This window comes from Passer domesticus, chromosome 1 (assembly GCF_036417665.1).
Source record: "Passer domesticus isolate bPasDom1 chromosome 1, bPasDom1.hap1, whole genome shotgun sequence".
Classification (NCBI taxonomy): domain Eukaryota; kingdom Metazoa; phylum Chordata; class Aves; order Passeriformes; family Passeridae; genus Passer; species Passer domesticus.
Window position 1 is genome coordinate 28,255,105 of NC_087474.1, and position 26,783 is coordinate 28,281,887.

The 26,783-nt window shown below is 37.6% G+C and overlaps 1 protein-coding gene across 1 annotated transcript in view; it reads right to left on the reverse strand.

The window, feature by feature from the left end:
* AGMO (alkylglycerol monooxygenase) overlaps positions 1-26,783 on the reverse strand; it is a 184,596-nt gene that overhangs the window by 149,752 nt on the left and 8,061 nt on the right. The window contains exon 3 of the mRNA XM_064411330.1: positions 14,785-14,936. Coding sequence (XP_064267400.1) covers positions 14,785-14,936 — 152 coding nt within the window. The remainder of the gene's footprint in view (positions 1-14,784; positions 14,937-26,783) is intronic.

Sequence of the window (26,783 nt, forward strand, 5' to 3'; positions counted from 1 at the left end):
GATGAAGTAAGCTCTGTGAATTATTTTGATTAATATGTAAAATGTTGTGCTATCATCTCACAGAAAATCCCACTACATACTGGATATTATTTCCAACTAAAAAATAAGTGTGAAACTTTTCAGCAATTACATTAATGCTCAGTAGCCTCTCAAGGGGTGCTTGTGTTACTTGACTAATAGTTATACATCTGTAAGTAACTAAAAAATATTAGTTCAGCCTTTTATTGAACATAAAAAAATTAAAAATCTTAGACCTCTACATAGAGGTAAAAAGTATACAAGAATAATATACACAGTATACATAAAAGTATAGTCTTTTATTACTTGCCATTGCTTTTTCCTTTATAACAGTGTAGAGGTAACAGTGCAGAGAGCAATTTTACCCCACTCATCCAGTAAAAACTACTATTGCTAGCTCTGAACATTGGAAAGTCATTATATTTTCTTGGCAATCATAAACCTTAGAAGTGTAACTATTTGGGAAGCAACGAGAGTTTTTTCAGCAGACCAAACAGGGCTGCCCAACTTTATGGCAAAAGTATATCTTAGCTATTACAGGTGTTAGATGCTATTCTTAGTGTCTAGTATAAAAAGAAGACTTTCATTCACTTTTGGTGCAAACTCTAATTTTGTAATTAACAGCAAGCCTTCTAACAGCTTCTACAGCACAGGGTTTTATCCCTGAACTATGCCATGCAGTATCCATAAATCAGTCCGTTTCCCCACTCCTCCTAAACTGATCCTGACTCTGTGCCTATTCCTCTGTACTGCTGCCTCAATGCCTACTCTTTTCATCTGCATCCTTCTGCTCCACCCAGCAAAGCTTTCATATTCCACTTGCACATAAAGTATTTTCTTATCCAAAAGTACCCCACTTTGCCTGTCCCAGGCTTCTGCTTCTAACTGTTGTGATATCCAAAACTTCTTAGCGCTTCAACTGTTACTTTTTAAGTATTTTTTAAAGTTTTGTGAGTTGTAAAAAAACCACCTTACAACTACTACAAAAATTATTTCATCCCAAGAAGCAAAAAAAAAAAAAAAAAACAAAAAAAAAAAAAAAAACCCCAAAGAAAGTGTATCCTTTAGGCACAAAAATCAAAGGAAAAATATTCTCAGAATTATTTCAAAGCCAACACTACAAAAAAAAAGTTTTTGAGAGAGAGGATGACATTCCAAGACCTGGCAACTGATGAACATAAACCACCATGACACATTTGAGAAACTACTAGTCTGAGCAGCAAATCTGAACGACATTGTCAGTCTGTTCTCCTATTCTCCCACCTGTAAAAGGAAACCAGAGCTGCAAGTGGTGGCAGAGTCCAGAGCCCCTGCTTCCCCTGGGAGTTGTGCTGCCATAGCTGCAGTGATGGGCTGGGGTAGTTTCCAAGTGCCACCTGGTTACTCAACCTTTAGCTGAAGGGTTTTTTCCCAGAGGCTAGCAATTTGGTCTCTCTTCATGGGGAGCAGCAGCTATCCTAGGAACAGGGCTGAATTCCCAGGAATAGAATTAAGCCATTTCTATAGCCACTTTTTCTTCATGGTCACTCTCCATCTCTCTTTCTCTTCTGAACAGGTCCCCTTCGCTCTTTTTATGCAAAGAGTCAACAAGAATTGCATCTGGTGATATTTCCACACAGCACTTTTTAACATCTTTCCTTGTCCTGAGCACATAACACTTTCCAGCAATATTTTGAGCATTACACAAAAACTGAGACAAGTTATTTCTACATCCTTGCAATTGCCAATCTTCAGCTCATGTTCCAGAGCCTATTTGTTCTCATACATGACTAAGAAGAAATTAGTAAGTCATTGAAGAAATTAGGTGTTGCAAAATCCGTGCCTTCAAAACAAATATTTGGAAAAGCTCTTTATGTTTTATAAGGAAGAAAAGGCTGGGCTCCTGTAATTATATGGCTGTTATATTTTCTAAAGTTTAAAAAATGGCAGAATGAGAACACAAAAATAAGTCTATATAAGCACATGAATAAAAACCCTTTCAGGCACTTGCATTTAAACTTGTAGGCAATGCCAGTTAAGGGAATTTGTAGCGCTGGAACATGCTGCAACACTGCCTGCCCAGGAGAAGAATAACCCTGTTTAAAAGTTGGTGGGGGTTTCTTTGGGTTTTTGTTTGCTGTTTGTTTTGGTGGGAGTTTTTGGGGGTTTCTTGTTTGGGTTTGTTTTTTTTTTTTTGTTCCAGTTTTGTTTTGATTTTTTTGTTGTTGTTGTTGGTCTGTTTTTTTGTTGTTGTTGGTTTTGGTTTTTTTTTTTGAAGTTTCACTCTTGACATGCTTGTTTTGGAGCTCCTAAGGAATGGCGAGTTCACATAAACGAGTTAAACATCTCCCATGCACTGAAGCAGTCTCCAGCCCTCAGGAGACCTTTAGCCCAAGAAAGTGGAGAAATATCTGGCCAGCAAATTTTACATGCTGAAAGGGGCCTCCTCTGCCTCACAGCTAGTAGGGTGGCAAGACCCTCTTATCCCTCATCAGCAGAGGAAAATCCCTTCCACATTAAGTACAATTATAGGCGAAAATTGGCTGCCAATTTTTGAAAATCTGTCACTTTAAGTTTTAAGGGAGGTGGTTTCCGTTTCAATTTTAAATATATCTCACCCATATGGGAATAATACACAATCAAATCCAATATTTTTCCTACTGCCTAGCAGCTAAGTTATTTACTTGACTTTAACAAGATGTTTCTTTCCTCTTCCCAAGTTTGAGAGCAAGCACAGCCTGAGATGAGCTGTGCTGCTGTATTAGCAGGCAGCCACCTCCAACTATTTATTTGAAAAGGAGGAGATCTGTAGTTAGGTGGGAAGGGAGAGACTTAGTGTAGGCTGGGGAAAGAGGGGAAAAGGTCGAGCTTTGCATTTTTCATTGTCATAAATAATAAGTTTGAAACATGGGAATAGAAAATAGGAAACTTTCAGTGACTTGACACACCTCTATACTACTGGTGGAAAATTAAGACAGTTCCATAAGCTGCATCTCCCCTGAACTAAAAACAATGCACAAAGGGTGCTAAGTTAGCCATGCAGACATAATGGCTATTACAAAAATGCCATTTGCATGCTGTGCCAATCTGCATGTTCAAACTTCATCCGTTAAGACACTACACTGAAGGCAAAACAAAGTTTTACCTTGAACCCTGTTTTTCCCCCCAAACTGTAGAAATAAAAATATAGCATATTTACTATTTACAACTTCCTTCTCAGGAGACACAGGTAGAGAATTCATGCTTTCCAAAATGTAACCTTACACATCTGGCCAGCAAACATCTGGATATTTATCTTCACTCATCATTTCCTTCAGTAAGTCCAAAAACTGTCAGTTGTTTCAGCTGAGATTCAGCCCAAGGGAGTACAAAAAAAAGTTACATCCTTCTTTTGTCCAGGTTTTATAAACTGCTTTTTACCTTTTTCCCTGGGATATCACTAAGTATAAAAATAAGCAGTCTGGATTCCTCTGACTGTGGTTTTCATTCTGTGACTATGAACTTCTGTAGTCACAGGGTGCATACATATGCAATTGAAGCAATAATACAGTCACATCTGCAATGCATGCATAACATCCTACACCTTTAAACAAGCTTATGTATATATATACACACACACACACACAAATATATATTACATACTTCCAGTACATACTCAAATCACAAGTAAGAATACAGAATGATTTGTGAATAGACTATATAGCAAAACTTATGCCAATTAAATTTCAGATCGACAAAAACTAGGAAATGTATGATTAAGTAAAAAAACCCCAACAACTTCACTTGCAGAATTATTGTAATGGAAGCACTGACTTCGGTCTGAAGGTACCAGTCTGAAGAACTCGTCCCTGAGTCAGTCACTTGCTCTGCCACTGTGCTAGGAGAGTCCTATCTTCTTGTGCTACCCTTCCCATCTTTTACAAAAGGGAACAATAAAAATAATCTCCATTGCAAACATGTGTAGTTTAACTATGGGAAAAAAGCACACTCAGGGACTCAATTATTATCACCAAAGATAGATACTGAGCAAAGAAAAATATGAATAATTTCCATATCAGGGCTTTTTTTCTTACTGTTCAGTAATTTAGACACTGCTGTATTTAAAGTTTCCATATCTCTATTCTGATATCCAATCTGAAATTGCTTTGCAAAATTTTTCAGACAATAAATGAAAAATTCAAACAAGGTACAGAGTTTTTTCTAAGTTTTTTGTTTAGCTGAGGTTGCATGCACTTCTTCCCAATAATTTCTCTGAACCAGCTTCATGCTTTCCAACTTAACTCTGCGTGGTGAAGTTGAAGTGCTTTTACAAGAAAGGCAACGTAATAGTCATATCAATATTTAAAAACAAAAGAGCAACAATTAATATTATGGCTTCTTAAAATTCGATCATTTAATATGAATTTATTGTATATGTGTACTGTGAACATTTTGCATGTTGTCATTTGTCCCATGGGAATGCTGCAAAGTGTTCATGACTCAGATCCATTTTAACCATATGGTCCAAGGGAATCTGCTAATGATATAACAAGCTTACATATTAAATTCTGCATTTCTCCATAATATTTTTAGACATATTTTTCAACTTTAAATCAACCAAAAAAAACCAACCTATGTTTAAGTAACAAAACAACATTTATAATAAAAAGTCATGTTAGCATGAGTGGGTAAGAGACATCAGAAGAAGAGCAAATCTGGAAATAGCAGGAAAGAACTGAGTGTTGGCTTTGACACATTCACTCATTCTTGCTTCACATCCGTTCTAGCCAATGAACAACTCAGGAAGAGTTCCTTTTTTATATTGTTTGGGGATTTTGTTTTATATCTTAATCTCCACTCAGAAGTACATTAAGTTAAAAGACATCTTAGGGTGAAAAACTTCTTTTATTTTTAGCTCTGTAACACAGTATAGGTTACCAATTTTGAAAAATACAAGATTTTATTTTTATAACTACAGAATTTTAGGGTCTCAGTATCTGTATGTGTTAATAGTGACTAAAATTTAAAAAAAAAAAAAAGAAAGCATAAAAGCATGTAAAATATATGATGCACATATAAAGCATATATTTCCCTAACACCACTGTGATGCAAAATCAATAAAATCCTACCTCTTTGCCTCAGTTTAACAGGCCAGTTTCCAGGTGATGGAAGCCATGAACATGACATCATTGATGTCTGAAATGATTCCTTGTGAAAACATGTCACATGCCATAGTGTTACTACAGGCTGAGAGTTTGCACTTCCCTTTCCACACTTAGCAATAGCTTTGACCCTCCTGAACTTACAAAAATAAAAATGGCAAGGTATGCTTATAATGACAGTGATATTTACAATATTTGCTCATTAAATTGAAAGGAATTCTTCTAATTTCACAGAAGTTAAAAGTAGCACAGGCAAATCTCTCCTGTGTTTTACAAGGTTACATGTCCAGGTTGTACTACGCAGTCTGAAGCAACAGCCACACCATTTTACTGTCAGTGTGTTTAATGTCCTCATCAGAAAGGCTGAGAATGGCCACAGTTTTTTCAGAAGGAAAACTTTTAAGGGTTTCTGGAAAAATAGTAACTAGATAGAATGAAAAATTCTCCTCCTGGACCCCACAAAATCTTGCACTTCCTCACGCACACATACCAATATGATTTGATTAGTCACAATTTTTGTTTCCCAGCAGCAAAAAGAAATTTCCTGTTCCCATGCTGCCCTCAAAATAAGTAGCCCAGAGGCCATCATCTAGTGCTTAAACGCAAGTACTTTATAAAATCCAACTATAAAGACCATAAAACAGCTGAGTGACTCCTATTTAGGATACCTGCCTTTCATACAGCTTTACACATGTGAACATTGTAGGTATCTTCTTGCAACAGGATGTTTACATTCTATTTTGCACCTCTTCATTTATAATAAAAAAGTAATTTTACCTTTAAAATAGTTAGCATTGATGAATTTATTCAGGTTTGACATTTACTGATCCTTGAGAAAAATTATTTAAGAAATAGTGTCAGTTATAAAAAAAAAGTTATACCAGAAAATAATTTACTGATAATTTTAGCTACTAAAAAAAACAAAAAAGGAAAAAAAAAATCTGGTTGATAATTTTTATTATGTTACATCTTCCACCAGCATGCTAGCAATTTAGATAGAGTGTGATGTAGGAAAGATTGCCTTTCCTACACTCAAAAAGCAGTTTTGGCAGTTTAAATACTTTTTTAAGGCAATAAAGATGCATTAAAGGAAACACACATGCAAAGAGCATTGCCCAGATACAATAATGTTTTTTCTGCTCTGGACACACTTTAAATGCTAATTGCCAATCTTGAAACATAAAGTACAGTATTTAAAATGGTAATGGCCTCATTAGATTTTTAGCGAGCAAGAAAAACTATTACAGACATCGAGCTTCTGGAAACCTGAGTAATATCCTGAAAGGAACAGCTTGCCTTTTGGGGTTTGGGATGGAATGCACTTTTATTCTGGGTTAAAAAGGCATTCTACATTTCTTATTGTTCTTGGTCCTAATACTGTAGAAATCGGATATTTTAGCCATGTCCTGCTGGGGAACAGAAATGTGATTCCAAACCCTTCAGATCAGCACACCTGCCCAGGAGGAGCACTGGGTCTGTGTCACCAACTCACGTGTCCCAGCCACACAATCACATATGTGCCACCGGAACCACCTCACCTTTCCCTGCAGGTAGACTGTCAAGAGGCTCCAAAGCTAATTTCTGCACAGTTTGAAAAGAAATATCAAAAGAACTCTCTGAGGTTGCATCTTTACAGTGTGTATTTGCTAAAGTGTTGCTTCAGAGTGGAAGTGCAGACAGGGTTCTGTTCATTTCCTTCTCCGTGCTAAAACTATACAGACTGATAGACAGAGCAATAATGACCAGGCAATTTTTACTAGCACAGAAAGAGAAAAAGACTTCTTTTTGTAACAGAGAAAGCACAAGCATCTCAGTGGGCTATCTGTTTTAACTATGCCTTTCATTCCTCTAGGCCTCTGCTTCTACTTTAAAACTGTGACAAAAAAAATAGTTACCACTGCTGGCTGTTTGATGAATTATATGGAGTCTGCTTTTACTCAAAATCTAATTCCTTACAATCACAGCTTCACATCACAGATTAAAAAGAGTTGTTGTATTTGGTACCTTTTACTGCTGATCTGCTGATTTCAACAGATTGGTGTAACATGGAGGTGACATAGCCTTCTAGCAAGACAGTGTGCAGAGCTGCTGTCTCATAAACTGAGGTGGCATTTCCAAAATCACCGCAGTTGGTTCTGGTTTGAAATGAGCCTAGATTAAGTGATTTTTTGCAACTTCTTCAGGAAATAGTTATTAACCTTTAGCTGAAGTACATAACTTGACTTCAAATTAAATCAAGGGAAACAGAAATATATATTCTCAGGTGGGCTTTCACTTACATGTGAAATACAAGTTTCTAGCATAAGATAAGCATTCAAAGTTTATGACAAAAAAAACAAATAAGAAGGAAGAGAAGATAGACATAGCTGGACTTCTCTCCTTGAATGAGCAGTTGAACTACCAAACATACAGTTCTCTCTCTTCAACTTATGAAGTCACCTGATTGAAGGTGGTTCTGTAACATTTAGGAAGCCAAACAGTGTACAAGAGAACTATTTCAAACCTTTTTTCAAGCAAAACTTCAGTAAGATCTTCAAACTATTCAGAAGAACTAGCTTCTTCTCTTCCACACTAACTAACTACAAAAAGATTCACTTTGAAACTTTGAAAATTCACATTTTATTTTATGTTCTGTAACACCTTAAAAAATACAAGTGTTATGCACCATTTCATTGGTTTTCAGCAGCACACTTGAAAAACTATGTCAAATGAACTGTTTCCCTGCACAGTGAATTGGACAATTTCATACTCACATATCCACTCAGATGAAAAGGATTATTTTTTTCTATGTTTAGAATTTGAACACAGCCTAGAGGGCAGCAATAGCCAAGGATACGAATGTGTGAAGACAGCTGATTTTTTGAATGGCCAACCCATGCTGATTTATAACAAACTTCTCCTACTTCACCACATTTTCTAATGTTTTACTGAAAAAGCATGCTGCAAGCTTGCAGATCCAGTACAAGCAGATCCAGAACTTTTTCCTTAATATGTGCACTCAGGAAAAACCCAGGCACTGCAGGTAGGAAAAAAGATTAAATTCTACACTCTGGACACCCTTACATCTAACTAATGCATATCTACAGAGAGAGCCTCTAGAATGCCAATGTACTATGTAAATCCTCAAAGCAGGAAAACACATAATACTTAAAACGATTACTAACCTTGTGCTGGCCACTTTCCCAACCATAAAATGACAAACAAGGAAAATAGAGGAATAGTTTCTTTTTAATTTGTTACTGGGGAGCTTGCCAGGTCTTTTCATGGTGGGATCTTGAGAGAAGATGAATAGCGCTGAGAGGAGATAGAATTAGCACCTGAATTTTGGCACAAAAATGGTGTCATAATATTGTCAGCTCATGCTTTCATTACCATGTATTTAATGATATTTAAGATACATTGTGTCTGGAATCAGAAAAAAAAAAATTAAAAGATTGCTTTTGTACTTTATCAAGGTCTAATTCATAACAGTCAGACCTTTCTCACCCAGCATCTTGAGGGGGAAAAAACCAATTACTAGATATTTACAGAAAACCTACAAGAAAATGGCAAGTGTAATGTTGAACCCAGACCACGGAGTTGAACTCCTCACCTACAGCAACTAGCCATGTCCTACCCTTCACTACACTGTATTCCCACTCCAGACCACATCCTACAGCAGCTAGATAGAGCCAAAATCCACAGCCAATCACTTTTGTCTGACATCCAACCTACTGGCAGATTTGTTACCACCATTATTCTTTATTATCTCTGACATTTAAAATACCTAGAAAATCCATTCACCCATAAATGCCTTTAGGATATTCAGAAATTAAAACTAAGCAAAAACTGTCTAGTGGATTCCCTCTTATTTCCATCTTCTGAGCTCTTCAAGTTACAAAGAATTTTCAGAAAGTCAATTATTATCTCACCACATGTAAAGTAAAATAGGAAGAGGCTTTAGCTATCTGCATATGCCACAATAAAATTAACAGACTAAATGAATCAACCTCACCTCATATCAGGACATTATTCTTGCCACTATACAAGAAATCAGTCTTTCAAACAACAGGAACTTGTTATGAACAATAACAACATGAAAACAATACAAGCAGGCTCCTACAATTTTATGGGACCCTAGACATTGCATATCAGGAAGCCTCATTGCAGCTGATGTAGTTTTCAGGTGAACTTTCTCAAGAAAATGTATGTTTTAATATGAAAAGGAATGGCAACATCTTGGTTTGCTAAGATTGATTTTGGTCTTCTACAAATTCAGTGTCACTCAAAAAAATTAAAACACACATAGTAAAGGAACACCTCTTCTTGTGAAAACGTAAGAGAATGGTAAAAGACAAGTTTAAAAAACAAGAAAATGGAAATTAAAAAATATGTAGTTTCTTTACAGTTTATTTTCAACTTGAATGGCAATGAATGAGTCATAATCACCTGAACCATGTACTTATTTTCAATTCATGTTGCATTGTCTGCAGATATTAGACTAGAATAAATCAGAAGATGGAATAGAAAATATGACAACCAGCTATGACAATAGGTTTTGCTATTCTTTTGAGGCTAGTAAGGACAGCATTTTAGTATCCTGCTCTCACAAACTCATTTAAAAAATAAGAAAAAAACGACTGACAGAACAGCAAAAAAAATGTTTTCTGTACAATTCACAAGAAGAGAATATTTGTCTCTTAATGATTGTGTATCAATTCCCTTTGTAATCAACACAAGCTGTGACAAGAAAAAGAACAGAGTCTCCTCCAGTCACTTGACAGCTCCCAACATTTTTTATCTTTCACTGGGGTGAAATTAAATTAATTTCATTTTGGATAATCAATATGGTACTGAATTTCTAGTCAGGTAAACAACAATATTTTCCCACATGCAAAAATAAGCCTGAAAATACCACTACCAACCCTACCGTCTACCCCCTTGGCATGTAAAAGAGCATTGAAATTTGCTGTATTTCTAGGAGAATATAGATTTTCCTGAAAAGAAAACCTTGTAAGAAAAGTCAGACATCATGTTATTGTAACGAATTTCCCATAAATCCAAAACCTTGTAAATAAAAAATTACTTCAATTTAGTATCAATTATTAATATAACATCTACATAACAAGTCCATGCTAATATACTGAGTTTAGGCAAGTACATCATAAAATGCAGATGAATGAGGCAGGAATGGATCAGATAAATACAGACACTACAATCATATGACTTCAATACACCCTCCAAAAATTATCAGCATATATAGATGGTGAAGAGACTTTGAGCCTCTGAGCTGTGTTGTCCTCTAACAAGGTTAAACTCATGTCATGCAACAACAAACACAGTATTGCACTAGCGTCCAGTAACACATTAGGATTATTATTACTACACAATATACATATAATTATCAGAAAGAACAGGACTGGGCTTTACTGTTGCACATTCCAGTTGTTTTAATGGCATCAATCTTGAGACACTACCTGTGCCTATTTATCCACTCTGGCTCCTTTTAAAACAATGAATTACCTGCCTGTGCACTACTGGCTCAGAAAACTGTCTGCTCTCTCTCAAGTCTCCACTTAATCCCATAGATTCTCAGCTAGCACATCTGGCTTATGTTCTGTTCCGTGGCTAAGCTGACCCCTATGACTACTGAGTTGAATTGTTAAGAAAGAAATGCAACACAACCTTGTTTTTTAACATGGTTTATTTCAGTGATCTTATGCACACAGTCTCCATACATGATATTTTTTTCAGGACTGAGTGGGTTGCGAACTACAGCATGGTGTAGGAAAGAGCAGCCAGAAACTTCTGAAGTCAGTTTTGAGCTGAAGGAACTGTAACAAAAGTTACAGTTCTCTGGGAGAAGAGGTAGAAGCAATATAAGTCATGGCAAGAGAAACACCCTTCTAAAAGAAGTTCTTTAAAACAGGAGTTGAAAAATGCACAAAACTTCAAATTATTTGAAGTCTTAGAAAGAAAAATTTATCAACATCCTTAGCTGAGACATTTTGCACGGTCTGAGGCATGGTCTTTTGAAGGATTGTGCCAACATTAGTTTTCAGGGCTTCTTTCTTTGTCCTGTGACCCTTCGGAAGCTGGACATGGCCAAAAGGTCAGTCTTGTGGGGTGGGAGACTCTGAGAAACTTGGAGTCTATTGCTCTACAATACACCTGGTGTAGAAGCCTCATTTCTCATCCACTATAAATAAATTCAGAATTATTAAGAGACATACCATTAACTCAAAATTTTATGTCGCAGCTGGGGAATCTGCTGAGGATACACTCATCAGCTGAGGTCTATTTTATGACCTCAGATGTAACTCAAACCATCAGCTCATATTGGCTCGGCCCTTCGCTGACAGGGACCATGTCACGTATCCCGCAGGGCGGCTGGAAGCCACCAGCGGACAATGGGGCGAGCGGCTGACACCGGCCAGCGGGGCCCAGGCAGAACAATGCAGCTGCTGCGGAGGTTGGCCCTGCTGAAGGAAACTCACTTCTCCCAGGTTGTCTGAGGGGAGGGACGCTGAAGCAATGGAAATTCCCCAGCAGTAAAGGAGAACAAAAGAAGAGGTGTTGGAAGCTGCCGTTAAGAAGAGACAGCTTCTTCCAAGGCCTGACAAAGCACAGGAGATTCCCCCAGCTGACAGAAAGACATTCTGTTCTGCAGAATGTGATCCTCTGGGAAGTGTAGATTAAAAACTACTCCCTTACAGAGAACCAGAGCCTTGTAACTCCCCGCTATTCCCCACTGGAGCACAGGGTTGAGGACACAGCTGTTGCCAAGGGACCTGCTTAGGCCAGGGGTGGCCCTGGATCCAGCAGAGCCCCCCAGACCAGAGCTGGGCATCAGACACCCGCAGCCGAGACCTGGGCTCTGCACCAGCACCAGTGTTTTTGCATGGATCTGGAATTCTCTAGATTTCCCCCTGTGATTAAAAGGTGTGGCTGCTGAAGAAATCAGTTTACAGAGCTTCCAAATTCCTTACTGCCGTTGTTATTTGTCTGCAACAGGAGTATCCGTGAGGCCAGGGCGCGGGGAGGGCGTGCTGGGGCTCAGCGCTGCTCTGGGGCCACCAAATCCCCCTTACTAGCAGGACTAACTCTACAAGGTCTCTGCACCTGGAAAGGAAACTTGAGGAGTAATCCATATATGCTAGATTAAAATACCTGGTAAAAATCCTTCAAACCCACACACATCCTTACCTAAAAAAAAGTTTTAAAGCAAAACCTGTGATTTTACAGCATACTTTTTTTAGTAGCACAGCCATAATAGGTGTTTTTACTGAAACAAAGGGAAAAGTTACATTGATTTATAAAATCATTTAAATGCCACGACAAAGAGCAGGGTCTAAGTAGACCCGTTGACTTCCATGGCTTTTGGATCAGACCCAGAAGAATGCTGGACTAAGTGGTGAAGCATTTTATTTTCTAACCTTTCAGTGGCTACTGCAAACAATGGAAAATACAAGTACATACTTAGAATAACTCTATCCTTTGCAAAATGAGATCACACCTAAAAATACTTCCTTTTGTTGCTGTATAATTTCAGTTTAGGATAATAGTTATTACATGCATATAGTGAAGAGGAAAAAATATCTCTGCTAAGCAGGGTTTCTCCTACAGAAGAAACTTTAAAATATGTAGTGATTCAAGACAATTTATGAAATAGTAGAATGAAAAATCTAGTTATCCATGGACAACATGAAATAAGGTAGTAAAAATGCCCAGGGGACCAGAGTTACCAAATTATTGCTTGCAGTCAGGAAAAGCTACATGATGATGATAATTCTTAGTATCAAAATTATATCAAGTTCTAAGAAACAACTGAAAAATGTATCTGAATTTTAGTTTTTCAGTTTGAAACAATTAGAGCTAGCCCACACAGCTTGAACTTCCTGGGATATACATGTGCTATTAATTTTTAACTTTGCTGTAGAATCCAAGCCTGAATCACCAGGCCCTGTCACTTTCTAGTGCAAAGGTGTGTTTTGTCTGCTTGTACCAGCAACTTTTCCAGTGCCCTTTCTTCTCAATTTGCAAAGATATTTTTCCTGACTTTTAAAAACTATCTCCTTGAATTTCCTCTGCAACTTCCAATGCAGCTGACTTTCACAGCTGTGTTGCCATGCTACAGATTTCATCATTGTTTGACTAGAGAAGACTGTTGGTTAAACTAAAATCTCCACTTAGAGTGATTTTCTACAATTTTTCATCAGTTCCCTGCTAAGTAGGACAGATCTAACAGCAAACAATATTTCTATAACCTGAAGAGCAAATTAACATTTATTGAATAGCTCAGCACTGACCTTCTAAAGAGAAGAGCAGCATTTTCTTACAGCTTCTTCAACTCCATTACATATAGAATTGGCTTGTTTTTATTTCTAAAACACCTATTGAGATTAATTCCAAAGTATTCCATCAAAAACAAAAACAGAGAAGAGCAAATGCAAAGTTGCTGCAGAAACAGAAATATATCCATTGCTTTAGAGAGTGTAGAGATGGCCCTGTTCCCTTCTCTGCCAGTGGGAATTTTACCAATGGCTCCAGAGAAAGAAAATCACTAGCTTGGTTGTGCTAACACTTGAAGGCAATTATTTTTATTTTAAAACACAGGAATAGCCTCCTGCTCTTATGCAGTTCTTAGCCTGAGGCTGTAGCCCTGCCAGCGCTGTTAATGTCATTGTTTGTGAAGCCTATTCCCAGTCTCCATACACCCACGCAGGGCTCCCAGCTCCCGGCCGCGATGTCCCCCTCGACACATTGTTCCTGCTCCCCCTGCTTCCTCACCTCCCGCCCCGTCCCCCACCATTGTTATCCCTTGACACCCACCCTGCATTGTTCTCACACCCGCCTGCCATCCCCACCTGGGAGGGACCCTTCCTCTCTCCCACTCCTCGCAGCAGCTCAGGCTTCTTTCTTACCTATTTCTATATATTCCACTGACCTACTGCCAGCAGAGCATTTTCCCTTTCTGAAAGCACATTACATAAAGTATCATTACCACATCCCACAGCTTCTGCAAGCTGTGGGCACTCGGCTTTGAGAAGCCCAGTCCAAAGCCTCTTAAAGAACAAAAAGATTTTTATTTCAATGCTACAGACTTTAGGTCAGACTGTGAGCTAGGACTGATAGAAAGTATTACTGCATTTTCAGATATGGTATAAAAGGCTAGAGCTGATATTTGTTTTCACTAGGGAACTAAAATATGTAATGAGACAGACATATATGTACAGAAATGGCTGACATGATTTACACAGGTTCCATTATTTTGGTCATCTTGCTTTTTCCTGCTCTCTAGTTTGTACATCCACCAGATTCTTTTGAAATAGTTCTCTGTACTTTGCTGGATTTTTCATAAAGGTATATAGGGATATTGAACCCAATTTTTTATATACTCACTATTTTTTTCCTTACTTTTTTCATGATACTTCACTTTCTCTGTTGAACTGCTTTCAAAATGATACTCCTTCCTTTCACAATATCGTGTTTACTATATAGAGTATGATGTATTAACTGTTTCCCATGCTAAAAGTTTATCCTCGGGAAGAACAGCAGCTATATATGCTTAGAGATCAAGTATAGCAACAAAAATGAATACCTCGCTTTATTAATATTTATTAATGTATTTTGTATGTTCAAACATGAAAAACTGGTTAAGTCTTACCATGGCTCATGCGATGAAAGCAGTAGTATGCAAAGTCCACTCCCAGAAGCGTCAAATACCATGTCCATGGCGAGTCCCAGGGCAGTTCAAAGAGTCTGTAGTTATTCCATACGTATATGTAACTAATTAACTCAACACTTCTGAATAAAACACTGAAATAGAGATCCAGAAACTTTTATCAGTAATTCTGTCAGTTTTAATTTCAGAATCTTTTATATATTTACAGTTTACCAGCTGGAAATCTTTTTACACCACATAAAACCACTCTTCAAGCTCTCCAACCTCTGTCAAGCAGACTACTATTGACTTCAGTGCAACCTTTGCTTAGTGTCTACAAGGTTTCTAAAACCAACTCCCACCCACTCACCACCTATGTTGTGGAATTAGGTACACTCAAAGGCTGAAGTACTCTTGTGTTCTGCAGGCATTATGGTGCTCCTGTTTTTCCAGAACTGGAAGAAACCAATACCTGCTAATTAGTAAGTCAGAAGTGACTGAAGTGTAGCAGCAATTATGCCGAAACACTAACGTATTGCATTAAAATATCTTGACTGCTTCCATTACAAGAAAGAATATGGAAGGGGGCAGGACTTCTGGGAGCAGTGAAATGTTTGATCTGCTCATCACATTGCTTCACTTCAAAAGAGGATAAATGCAGCAGGAGGAGACAAAGACCAGTGCCTTTAAAAAGAACGGGAAAGGCAAGTGGATTCTGAGAAAGAGAAAGAAAAAAATAACAAACTTCCAAAGGCAAGGAAAGCCCCCAGACAGCAGCTCTCACTGCTGCTGAGTTCCTGGACTACAGGAAAAGGGTAGCCGTCCCTGGCTTAACACCAGCTCAGCACTGAGACCAGAAGGAGAAAGAAAGTAGCTTTGGAATGGGCAGGCCAAACCTGGTAGTAACTCTCCACAGCTGCTCAGATTAATACAAATTTGGGTTGCCATGGTTGCACCCTCCTCTCAGCACCCTACTACCTCATTTTACCAACTGAGGCCCTGAGCTACCTCCAAACAAATTATTTTGATTTTGCTGGGTGAGATTTTGGGTGAATCAGGAAGCATTAAACCCAGGTTTGAATGGTGAGAGGCTGTAGGCACTGGGATGGCCCAGGTCACAATCGGCTTAGGTAGCTGCAAAGGGGTGCTGCAGACCCAGATGGATACATGTTTAAACTGGCAATTTTGTAGAACAAACCAGTCCACAGCAGGATTTGTAGCAGATTCCTCACACTGTCTCCTATTACTCTCCTTTGTTGTGTTGCTGAAGATGTAGTGAAACGGTGGTAAACTGAATTAAATCAGCCTTTGAAAAGCAGAAAACAGAAAAAAAGAGAAGCAGGGGAAAGATACTAATCATAGAAAAGTCACAAATATCCTTTTTCATATATCAATGGGTGACATTCACCTCAGTTTAGGGCCTAAGAGTAAGAAATAGATAAAAGAAAAAGATAATAACACACACACACACAAAATGTGGTTCTCAGATGTTATACTGCTGCTATTCTGTGCGGGGGAGGTAGAAGAATTATCAGCAACACCTTTGTACAAAGTCGTGCAAGGTTTTAAAAACCTATAAAACATATTCATAGTTGAAGAAAGACTCCGGGATACAAATTCAGGGAGCTTCCAAAGAACACTGCAGATAGCACACCTGTAGACACTACTTAAATAGAAGTGGCAACAAACTGCCATATGAGTTTCAGCCATGAAAAGCCCTACCCAAAGACCAACATCTCTATTTCACCTTAGTCTCATCTAGAACTTCACCTTACACTGAAATCAGCTGAAAGATTCCCTGTGCATCTCTGGCACATCTGCTCATTCTTGCCTCAGTACCACTTCTCACAGATACTTCTTTCAATACCCTCCCTTTTTTGCCTATTTTTTTTTTTTTAATCAGCTAGACTATTTTTGATATAGTTGACAGCATGGCCAGAAAAATACTAGAATCTGCAAAACTAAAAAAGGATATATATACTCCTTCCCCTTTAAAGACTTTTTTCACACATCTGGAAAACATCCCTGAAAACAGTCTGGCCATGCCCTGTCCTTTTGGGCAGCTGCACTGAAACAGAAGGGAAGCTCAGCAAACATGGTTGTTTCAGCTTGCAAGCCATCCCCCCGTGAAATAGCTGAACTCTATCTTTTTGCTTTATACTTTTTACTCAGAGCTTTTATACTCCTGGCATTAGCACCTCTTCCCATAAGTGTTTTGAATAAAGCTAGAAGAAAGCACCTTGATTTTCTCTGGTGCTAGTTTCACTGTTAATTAAGAAAAAAGTCATCTTTTCAAAATCCCAACCTCCCAATAAGAGCCTGCAAGCATAATAGTATCACATCCACCATTTTATCCTGAGAGCTGAAGCACTGCAAGTAGCTGTTGCTCAGAAGAAAAGAAATAATATTTTTTCCACAGCCAGGTGCACATCTTACCTACAACTCACTCCCAGCTTTGCTATAATTATACAAGTTTTTCTCTTGAATAAAACCAAGACACAACAAACCCCATGAAATTTCATTTCATTTTAGCAGCTTGACCGTGAAGAATTTCTCTTGATTAGCAAGGACAGGTGTATCGACCACTTCAAAAACAACTTGGCTATGCCCAGAAGGTGGACCATACACACCTGGAACATGTTTAATTTTCATAAGAGCTGTGTTCTATAAATATTTTTAAAGAAGATTATATGTCCAAGCAGATTTTTGCAATTCATCTCATGAGGAATCTGTGAAGTTCAGTATAAATTCTCAATCCATTTCACAACAGGTCAGAAGGGAGCTGATATTATTCAAACACAAAGAAATGGGCATTTCTTAACATCTTTTCAATGACCAGGAAATTTAAAACACCTCTTGCAACATAGAGTATGAGTTATTATTAGGTACTGTTTTCTTACTTTATTCTTCTGCTTTTATTAACATATAATGCCTTTGCAGTACATCCAAAGACATGTGACCTGGAACACTTCCTCCATTTTTGATCAGGTTTCAGTATTTCACCCTGGAGTCTTTTTTTTTTCCACAGGCTGAGGCCAAGGTGCAAACCTTGAGCTAACCCTGCAACACATTTTTCATATATGCAATTTTCTCTACATTCTTTCCTTCATGCTTGAATCACAACCTACAGCACATAACGTTAGCTGATTACTGTAATTAATTTAGAGTAATCCATCATATTACTAGGCAGTGCTGCAGAAAGAAGAGTTGCTTAACTAAGTTTTTTTTTTTAAATTTACAGTGTGATAGGAAAGACCAGAGCTTGCATTCAATTACAATTCCTAAAGTTCACTTGGAGTTTTAAAGGTTTATATTCCCCCTTTTTTTCCCCTCAAGGTCCTTTTTCACTTCTTGAAAATACTAGGAGAACTTAAGAAAACTTTTTCCTCATTTAAATATTGTAACCATAAATGTGATAGAAGCGGATAGGCAAGACTTTTGTCATCTAGTCCAATCCTCTGCATAAAGAGTAATAAATCCCAAAACAGACAGACTGCATAGAAAACCTTATTATATACATTACTGCTGAAAATTTTCTTATTATGTGCAAAGCACACTTAGGCAACTGTTATGACTTTGAGAGTTCTTGTCTGCTTGTTACTAAAGATCATACAAACTTTAATTAATGGCAATAATATTTGTTTTTAATAAACCATTTCCCCCTTCACCTTCCACTGAGTCAGATTATCACTTCCTCTAATTAAAAAAGTCCAAGAAGGAAATTCTGGGAGATGAACTCTCCATGTGGAAATGAAGATCTACTTATTCTAGATCCCTATGGGATAATGAAGGAGGGAAAAGGTGGAAGAAATTCAATTAGAAGAAAAGGCAGCTGCCCATTTCAAAGAATACAAGGTCCTGTTTTGCTTCCTCCAGCCATAGAGCCTGAAACCATATCTTTAGGAAACTTCTTCCATGGTGCCCAGGACAGTGACCAAAAATGAAAACAGTCAGACAGGAGCTGTTGTCTCTTTTCCAAGCATGGAGGAAGATCTGTGTACCAAAAGTGAATAGTCCAAGGAAATTGCCTCAGCTCTCACCACTATTGCAGTCACCACCTCACATCACACTGGGAACTGACCTGGTGCCCCTGAGCTAAAAACACAACCCTACAGCTGGACCTACAAAAGCTGTGCTCTCAAGGGCTGTAACAGCCTTGCATCCTTGGAGGTCAGGCACAGAGGGAAGCATGTTAAGACACCCTGGTCACAAGGTTATATTATCATTAAAAATAGTGAGATCTTACTACTACAGTTTCCCTGCGTAAAATAAATTCTGTTTTCATAGCCTGATTCAAACTATATAAATGTAAAGTTTCAAAATGCTGAACAAAGGCAGTTTTTCAATAATTTGAAGTTATTCAGACCATTTATGTAACAGCAGGATACATGAATAATTAAATGCTCTGTAAGGTTTTATTTCAGAATGGAAATCATAAGGATTTCCATTTCCAAGGATACTCATAGAGCTTTCTTTTCCAGATGAAACACTGGCTCCAGCCACAATTGAAATAAACATTTTGATAACATGATTTCAGTAAAGAGAAAAAAGGGGAAAGAGGTAGAGGAGCCTTGAGAAAAGATCCATTTGTAAAACAAAGCAAATCTGCTGCAACTGAAATCCCCTTTTATTTCCTGTACAGGTGCCAGGTCTTGAACAGACACCCAATTTATTACCTTGTCAGCTGACTTATTAGGGTTGACACAAATCGAGCTGAAATATGCCTGACACACTGCAGTCAAGGCTTTTTTCACGCTTTAGCACAAAGCCAAACTTTCCACAAGGTGGAGGGAAAGGGAGAGGGAGCTGTGGGAGTTCTATTCCCTGTTTTCTATCATCAAGATGAATATGATCTCCTCTCCCATTCCTAATATGCAAAACCCAAGGCTAAAGAATAATTCACCAAAATGATACAGCTGGGAAATTATTATCAGGCTCTGGAAAACCCTTGATTACAGGAAATAGCACCTACATTTTGAGAAAATGTTCCCACCAGACACAAAAGCTGAATCAATGCCTCTCCTCTTCCTCAGTATGGCTTTCTTCTCCAGCATTTTAGCCTAAACAATACAAACCTGCAGTTTTCCTCAAGGACAAAGGAAAATATTCAAGTTCAAATTGAAGCAAAAGGGAGGTGACCCAGGTATCCCTACTAGTTGTATTTTACCCAGTATTGCACAATATTTGCCCTGGCAGAGCTGCCCTTTTATTCACCAAACCTATTCCTATTGCACTCACTTTTTATTCTCTAATTTATGACACTAATATTAATTTACAGTAGTGGGTGGCATAAAAGGTGAAACAACAGGTGTTGGAAGAAAAATAGCAACAGTGTTACACTTTTTTATAATTAAGTCATAGTCTTGCTACAAAATTCAAGTAATTTGTTTATCTTTGTTCATAGAGAAGTAGATTTTTAATTGTATCAGTTAAAAATACAACAGAGATATTTTCTTGAGAAGTTCCATTGCCTTCAGTGATATAATCCACAGCAATAACTCATTATGCCCTACGTTTATGAAAGGTCTTCAGATACTTTTAATTACGTGGTATCTTTAAAAGAATAAAAAGCCCAGTTTAAAACCTACAGTACAACTGAGCTTCTGGCACTGTAGCTTATTCCTCTTCTTTTATAAGAATGGAAGTTGGATTAATTTTTTTTTTTATGCCTATTTATACCTGCCCAGCACTGGGGGCAGTAAATTATATTCCAGTATCTTCAGGACACACCAGACAGGAATATTCTACAATGTCATTTCCTACAAGGCAATGCTCTTGATTTTCCGATATTTGTACAAGTACCACCACATGAGTTTAATACAAAGGCTTGAATAGAACCTTTTTCCAACTGAGGATCTGATTTTGATCTGTCCTACTTTGTTGTTGCACTGAAATGAGCAAATCTGCATTATAGTTTGAGTTGGGAACAAGCCTATAATATTCTCAAAGGTCACATATAAACAAGTAATGAGAAAAGAGTATTCTATTCAATTCAGATTGTTCTAGATAGATTCAGAAAAACCAAAGGAACTAGTAAGAGTTCCTATGGTCTATAAAAATGTGGTGAAATAGCTTCAGTGAAACATCATAGCATATCAAGTGGTGAAATTAGGAAAAATATTTACATGAGAATGTATGTTGAACTCCTTTGGTCATACTTCTGAATGTTTTAAAAGAGAGTTTGTTTTTGTCCATGATACACAGTAGTGAAAGTCTATTCTTTTCAGATCTGTAACACTGATTTACAGAACATTAAGAGAACTTTCCCCAATTTTCCTAACTTATAAGTGTTGACCCAAGACTTATAGACACTAGATTGGCCAACTCTAAAAATGCTACCCCTGTGCTCCATCTAGTGGAGTCCCGATTTAAGATTAATTCATTGTTTAGCAGAGGTCCTTCAGTCAGAAGGGTACTCTATACACAAGGAATTTCTTCAGTTTTTTTTCAAAATGACACAACGTATATTAATGAAAATACAAAAAAAATGGCATAAAAATCTGCATATTTAATGAATTTGAGAAACCAGTATATTTTGTGAGCTACAGAGACTACTGAGCTTAATACCATATTTTCAATAAGGGTAAATTCATTTCACAGTACCTTCACAGAAGACCACAAGTATATTTGAACATGTACCCTGACAGCTTATCTTTGCTTCTAAAGACAAGGCAGGTGTAAAGCTGGGCTCTGACATTAGAAATGGGCAATCACCAAGCCGCTTACTGGCCCCACTGTACAGAAAAAGACCATGATACAATAATAAGGATGTAGAAAAATATGCATTTTGTGTAAGAGGTTACAACCTAAAAGAGTCATTGGATCCCTAACAGGTTTGTGTGAAATACAGCAATCTGCAGAACATTATAAAACATAGAGACTACCAGTTGTTTCAGTCAATTAATTTGAGAATATCCAAGCTCTCCCAAATCCTTCCTTGCAATGCAAGGCAGCTTATATATAATTTCATTAGAAACTCCAGAGGTTAAATTCTGGCTCAGACCTTTCCTTAGTCATCACTAAAAAGCAGCACTCTCTCACTGGTATTCCTGTGTTCTGCCAGCAGCTATGCCCACATGTGGTCTCCAGCCTGCTTCAAACAAATGGAACCAGAGTACCAAAATACTACAGTTTAAACCTCTGAAGATAAGGCTGCTGATATGCCTGGGAAGGGTGCAGATGGTAAAAAGGGATTAGGGAGGTAGTGATGAGCATGAGAGAGCAGGCAGGAAACACTAGCATCTTTTCTGGGCACAGGTGGATTTGGATTTACTGGAAGATATGGCATGATTTACAGCAAAATTATAAACTGTGTTAAAGTGATACAGTAAGAACACAGGATAATCAATCAGGATAATCAATCCACACAGGAGTAACTAATTTACTTAGTCCCAATTGGTTCATCAATGCAAACCAGATGAAAAGAAAAACCACAAAACAGCAATCTAATTAGATTAAACAAAAACCCTTCAGGTAAGACAGTCACTGCCATTGAACTGATTTTGAAAATTCCCTTCCAGAATCAGGCTTATGTCCTGAAAATGATGCTGCTGCACATCACTACTCCCTTACTGAAACTGTTTATCTTACTCTGACTGCTTTACCTACAGAAGATTAGTGAGTTAATTCAAAACCTGTTCCTTTGACAGAGCTGTGAGGGCTCTGACCTTTGGTAAAATGTGGGAACAGTCAACAGTGTATATGGGAGAGTGAAGCCAGGAGGGTGCTCTTGTGAAATATGTAACTACCTAGTGCTACTGGGAGAGTGGGAGTAATAGGTAGGTGAGTAGATTCTGGCTTTCCAGGTCTGTTGCTTATTAAAAATTACATTTTTTGAACACATCTACTGACAGTGCCTTAAACTGCCATAACTAGCTGATGCAGGGAGATTGTGACTGCAGGTTCTGTAGAGACTGAACCTAAAGCCTGACAGCTCTTGGCTGCCCCTTCTCCATTCCCAGACAATTTGCTCGTCTCTCTGCCTAAAGCAAATACCATTTTGCTCAGAGAGTGAACTAAAATAACTCCACTTGGGATCAGATGAGCACCTGAACCAACACAAGAGAAACAGAGGACTACGTAAGGGAGTACAAGAAAGACAGAAGTGCAGTAGCCAGACGTTCAGTTGGTTTAAGGGCATGGCACGGCACAGCAGCTCCACTTCCCATTTAATCAGGTTAAGTGACTACCTTTCCAGTTTGGCCCCATCTGCTCATCACTGCCCTAGTGTGGTGGTTACCAGCCCTCAGACCTGCCACCATAATTGCATGCATAGCTGCTCCCTGACCTGGCTCTGTCAAAATGAATGCAGCTGAACTTAAACACCTTTTTTATAGTTCTTGGGGGGGCTTTTGTTTCTGCTTTTAGCAAGATCACTTAGATCACTTTGTCAGGACCAGGTTAGGGAGCAATTAAATGTGCAGTTATGTTGGCAGATCTAAGGGGGCAGCTGGACCAGAAGCAACACATCTGACCATGCTCTAAACAAACATCTGTCCAAAGTCTTAGTCAAACAGATGTGGAGAAAAAAATGTACCTAATAAGTCTTGAAGTGAAAGTATAATTTATGAGAAACTGCACGTATCAAATTTTCTTCTAAGAAATTCAAACAGTAATTTATGAGATTATATGTTTCTATAGTCACAAACCATGTATCTAATAGATACTTTAGGAAACCAGCACATACTTCAAATGGTTAAATCCATGCAGGCAAATTTTTTTCTCTTCTGTCAAGACACTCCTAGCTCCACAAGATTGTGAATAACTTGCATCAACTTGAAGCAAGTGTATTCTAATCAGCTTTGCATTTTGTTACTTTTAAAAATCAAGAACCTTTGGTTTCAAATTGCAATTTTATATATGTTATAGAGCAGGTAACTCAGTAACGCTACAAAAGCATTGAGTGTTTCTTGTCCTGTAACCCTGGCTGCTCTTCTCCAAGCCCATTTCTTGTTCTAGCACAAGATTATGCACAGGCACAGCAACAATTGATGCAGGTTAATGTGATGGGAAGGTGCTGGACCTGCTTCCCAAGCCACTTTACCACAGGGCAACACAAACGTTGATGCTGGCCAAAGAGGGGTGAAGGTAGAGGGAGGAATGAACAACCAGAAGCATCAGTCAATCAAAGGTACTCCATTTGGGAGCATTGCTGGTCTAAAATGTACATGAAACTCCCTCCTCAATCCAGCTTCTGAAAAAAGATTATTTAAAATCCAGATAATGTACAAAACTGAATACATTGGTCTACAGCAGAAACAGGATTTGTACTCCTTGGATTTAATTATTGCTGATGTGTAGATATCTTAACATACTTACTACCATGAACTAATCAAAAAGCATTTACTCATTCCATTCTCATGTTCCACAATTCAGAGAACACCAACTTTGCCTGATTCAAAAATCAAGCTAAATAATGTATACAGACTGTAATATTCCCTTTAGAAATGGAGAAGTTCATTGCAGACTTGACTGACCAAACTGTCTCAGACATTATATACATATACACTCATACACTGTACGACTGTATTGCAGAGCAGAACACTAAAAACTGGCAATTGAGCATGACCATAAAGAACAAATACTTTCCCAACTAGTTTGAAAACATACCTACCTCAGTTATCCCCCAAACACTTTTTGACTTGATTTATGTTCTGCTGCTTTAAAAGATGAAATGGGTCAATATGAAATAATGCACATACTTGTAAAATAGATATTCATACCCAAAATAAACTTTCTCTTGGGAGAATATTTTTAAAGCAGCATTTAAAGTCTCTTGGCAATGGTTAGCTAGAAAAGTTATTTATTTATTTATTTATTTAGAATAAAAGTTCTCAGAATTTTTTTACTAACATTTAGAATCCCGGGAGAAAACTTAGTAATACAGGTTTCTCCCAAATTAATTTTCATTCCATACAACACTTAGTATTTACACATGCAGAGGAATGCATAGTATGAATTAATACAGAGAAAATTTTATTTAAGAAATGTATGGGCTACTTTACAAGAGATGATATGCACAAGCCATTCAACGTACTGCATGCTGTCGAGTTTAATAAGTCTAAAAACAAAAACATTACCTTGTCTGGTTAGACTTTTCCTCTTGCACCTACATTTTTAACATTTGGCACACAAGTATCAACAATTTATGATTTGTGCTTTCTCAACAGAAAGTTGAATTATGAAACACTGAATAAATACTGTCTGCCCTCAAGACATGCAATAGTTCTCTTATACAGACTGCAAAATGGAAAATATACTTAGAGGCTGACTATGGTTAGTGACTCCTAATTTTTTCATTAAATGTAAAGACCTCTCTACAATGACACATTTGAAGCTTCATTTTAACTAATAGACTGATGCCACCATTTTAGACCCAACCACAGATTTTTTTAAGGAAGTGGCAAACCATTGCTGCCAGTTGAGAAAATGAAAATTAGTCCCTGGGAGAGGATACAATCAATGGTGTGTTAATCTAACCTTCAGCTGTTAATGATTTGCACTACTATTTCCCCTGATGCTGTGGGTTCTGCTGAAATATTGTTTTAGCAGTTTCTGTCAGCTTTCCCTACCTTTTTTCTTCCTGGAAGGGACAGACTGAAGTGAAAATCTTAGCAACAGATTTTTTTCTGTGCTATTTTCCCCCCTTTTTTTTTGTCTGACCCAGTTCTTTCACACCATGGAAGCACAAGACAGAAGCATAAAATGTTCTGTTTTTTTCAGTTAGAGCCTTTTTAGCTAGTCTGTTATTCACAGCTCCTCTTACTTATAAAAGAGGTGTTACACTAAGCAGTCACCATTAGAATTGCAATATTAACATGAGATTAAATAATTTTAAAAGTGTATTTTGCCTGCTGATTTCACATTCGCCCAAAAAGCCAAAATTGTTACAGGACTCTTCTTTGGAAAGAACTGCTGAGGAAGGTCTGGTATTTCCAGTCATGAGAGCTGTGCAAGCAACCTGGAAGAGACTTCTTGTGCTGGTGTAACAATAAATAGGTGTGCCGATCTTGGAGGTTTGCCTGACCCTGCAAACTTTTGAGTCCTAAAGGATCATTTGGTTCACTCAATTCAAACAATCTTGCAAAAAGAAAACTGCATAGCCCGCAAGCCAAATTCTGCAGCAAAGGACTTAGTGCCAAAATAATAAAAGTAGTCAGCACCTTGCAAAGCTGCATTCCACACACACAACACCAGTTTTTTAGCAAGCATTTCTTCCAGGAATGAGTGTATCTCAAACGTTTCAGTATTCTTAAAATAAAGCCAAAAGGACTTGCAAAACCACTTAAACATATTTTACACGTATCTCAGGCCCTTGTTTAACTTAAATCAGTTCTGAATATTTGAGACAAATAAGGGTAAATATTCAGCATGGTAAGCCTGTCAAGTTTAAAGAATTTGGGTTAAGTTGAAGAAGTCACATTTGATCTATTTTAATGTTGGCTTCATGCAGACTGCAATAACCCATTATCATAGTTGTGTGTTGCTGCACACAAATCTGATTTGTTGATAAATATTTAGTTAATTCATAAAAGATATTGAAAAGTTTAATGTTGCTCCTTCAAGGTCATGCTCACAATTCATTAAAAATTATTTGAATATAGGTACACTAGCTGTAAAAATAACTTACAAAATTCTCAAATAACTTAGACATAACATTATTTGAAGACATAACTTTATGGTTGAGTATTTCTCCTATGGAAATCTCATGCCTCTCATTTTTAGATATTTGAAGAGTTTTGGACTGTGAGTTTAGAAGGTTTCAACAGGAATATTTACTGCTGATAATTAACATAATCTATCAGAAATTGTTTTTGTACCTAATGGACCTTGTCAAAGATTTTACTGATTAGAAAGCTTAAAAAAAATCAACCAAATGACAAATTATCAATAGACTACAAAGAAGGTGATTTACACATTTCACAAAATGAGTTTAACTAACCAGAAGGGATAATTTGTTGTTGTTGTTGTTGCTATGCTCTTTTAATGTATTTGATCAAGAA